Genomic DNA, 2,072 nt, shown 5'->3' with positions numbered 1-2,072 from the left:
TGCCGCAAACGGTGGAGAAGGCGGCAACCAACCGCAGCATACCGTCTGATCGAATTACGGCTTCGGAAGGCTATGCGCGCTGTGGGCCTTTTGCAGCGACAAGTACCGGTGGCAAGAGCTGAAGTGCGAGATGTACTTTCACGCTGTGTAGCACTACAACGAATGAGCAAGTACGTGCCCACCCGCTCCGCGCTGACGACGGAGAGCACACAAAAACTATGTGCGTCGTCTAAACCACATTGGAACTAGGAGAATGGACGCGAAGCGCGAGGCCAATCGGCGTGCTCGCGAGCGCCGACTGCTCCGCCTTGCCACGAAAGTGCCGCCTGTCGACGAAGAGGACAGCAGCGGCAGCTATGCGATGACGAAGTACAGTGCCGAGTTTACTACACCATTGCTCGGGCAAGTTGAGACTAGCGGCCAAGAAAAGTGAGACAAATTAATTTTAGGCATTGTCAAATATTAGATTGGGCACCTACTACAATGCAAATAACCACGCAAAGCGACAAAATCCCTGACCAAAGTGAGAATCAATTGCTTTCCGTACTGCATGTTGTCGCCTTTCTTAGCAGCGTTAACAGCGTCACGACAGCGAAGTTCCAAAGTCACCACTAGCTGCGGCGTCATGCAGCCCATGTAGTCACGCGCGGCACTCTCCAGTAGCTACATTTGATGCCCTGCAATGTTGAGGCTGTTGACGTTTGCATCTTTTCCAGTAGGCCGAGAATTTACAGCGCTCCTCTCCAGAGCAAGGTGATCCTTGATGCGAGACTTCAGCACGATGAAGCACCCGTCGATGGGGTTACACATTGGTGAGTAGGGCGCTAAACGCAGCAGCACCATGTCAGGACGTTCAATAACCCGACTTTCCGTCTGACTGTGGCATGACGCATTGTCAAATACAATGATATTTTTCTTGCGTCGGTAGTTTTCGTGGTAGGTAGGCGATGCCTTGACCGCTTGGTAGATTTCCTGGACGAACTCGGCGTTGTAATCCATTGAATGCTGTCGCGCTGAAAGCGGTGCAGCACCAACCCCGTGATTGCGTTTACGGCACATTGTATCTGTAGGTTGGCCCTTGCGAGAGAGGAAGCACAGTTATGGCATGCTCTCCTAGCTTGACGCGGCCCGTTCCCGCCTACAATACACGTTGAAATTAGTAATATATATATATATAATACAGTTACCTGTTTGTTGATGCGCTAGAAGCTTCTTAGCAAAGTCCGCGCGCTTTTTCTTGTTCTTGTCGTTATTGCATGTGTTTGGTTCAATCCTAGTCTACATAAAACAACGCATAACATACATTAGACTACTCATACAAGCATAACAGGGAAATGGAGGTACACCCCCACCTGTTTTACAGTGTGCGACATCCCCAGAAGATGACGGCTAATAGTCGACGTAGACAGCGTGACGTGGAAGTCCGCGAAGACCATGCTCTTCATGTAGCTGAGGGCGTACTGGCAGTTTTCGTTTAAGTACTGCTCCAGCGCGGCCTTGATCTCAGGTGTCACTTTGGTTGGCGCTGCCCGGGCTCCTCCTCGCGGCAGCTCCTGGCCGCGGTCCTCATTGGCCCAGCGGTACGCAGTAGGGCGTGGCACACCTTTGTGCGCAGCTCCCGTAGGCCAGTCGCTGCGCTGGGCATGGAAGGCGGCGAGGATGCGTTGTCGCTCCGCGGGCGTGTACTTTTTGGGGGTCGGGCTGGGCATTGCGCTGAAGCGCGCAAAAGGAAGAATGAGAGAGACTGAGGGGCACGCGCTGCGTGTGGAGCACGGCCGCCAATATTTTCCCGCGCGTGCGAATTCTCACTTTGGTTGGGGATTTTATCACTTTACATGGATATTTGCATTGTAGTAAATGTCCAATCTAATATTTGACAATGCCTAAAATTACTTTGTCTCACTTTGCTTGGCCGTTATTTTCAACTTGCCCGGGCAATAGTGTAGAGATAGAATTGGTTCGCTGTAGTGCACGCATGTCGCTCAGATTCTAGTTTGCTTAGCAAACAGCGCTACAATTCCTCTACTGCATATCCGTAATACTATATTTCGTGGATCGCACCATCTCACAAG

The 2,072-nt window shown here is 51.4% G+C and overlaps 1 protein-coding gene across 1 annotated transcript; it reads right to left on the bottom strand.

The window, feature by feature from the left end:
- Positions 1-663: 663 nt before the first annotated feature.
- On the bottom strand, positions 664-1,709 carry IUM83_12208 (Carbonic anhydrase 2; the record flags this gene model as incomplete). The annotated part of the gene is made up of 3 exons (XM_067936815.1): positions 664-1,013; positions 1,188-1,278; positions 1,353-1,709. 3 exons carry the CDS (start codon positions 1,707-1,709, stop codon positions 664-666), a joined length of 798 nt encoding a protein of 265 aa, XP_067800217.1.
- Between the last annotated feature and the right edge of the window lie 363 nt (positions 1,710-2,072).

This window comes from Phytophthora cinnamomi, assembly GCF_018691715.1.
Source record: "Phytophthora cinnamomi strain GKB4 chromosome Unknown Contig2, whole genome shotgun sequence".
Classification (NCBI taxonomy): Eukaryota; Oomycota; class Peronosporomycetes; order Peronosporales; family Peronosporaceae; genus Phytophthora; species Phytophthora cinnamomi.
Note: the sequence above shows the minus strand (reverse complement) of the source record. Positions and strands in the feature narration are given on the sequence as shown.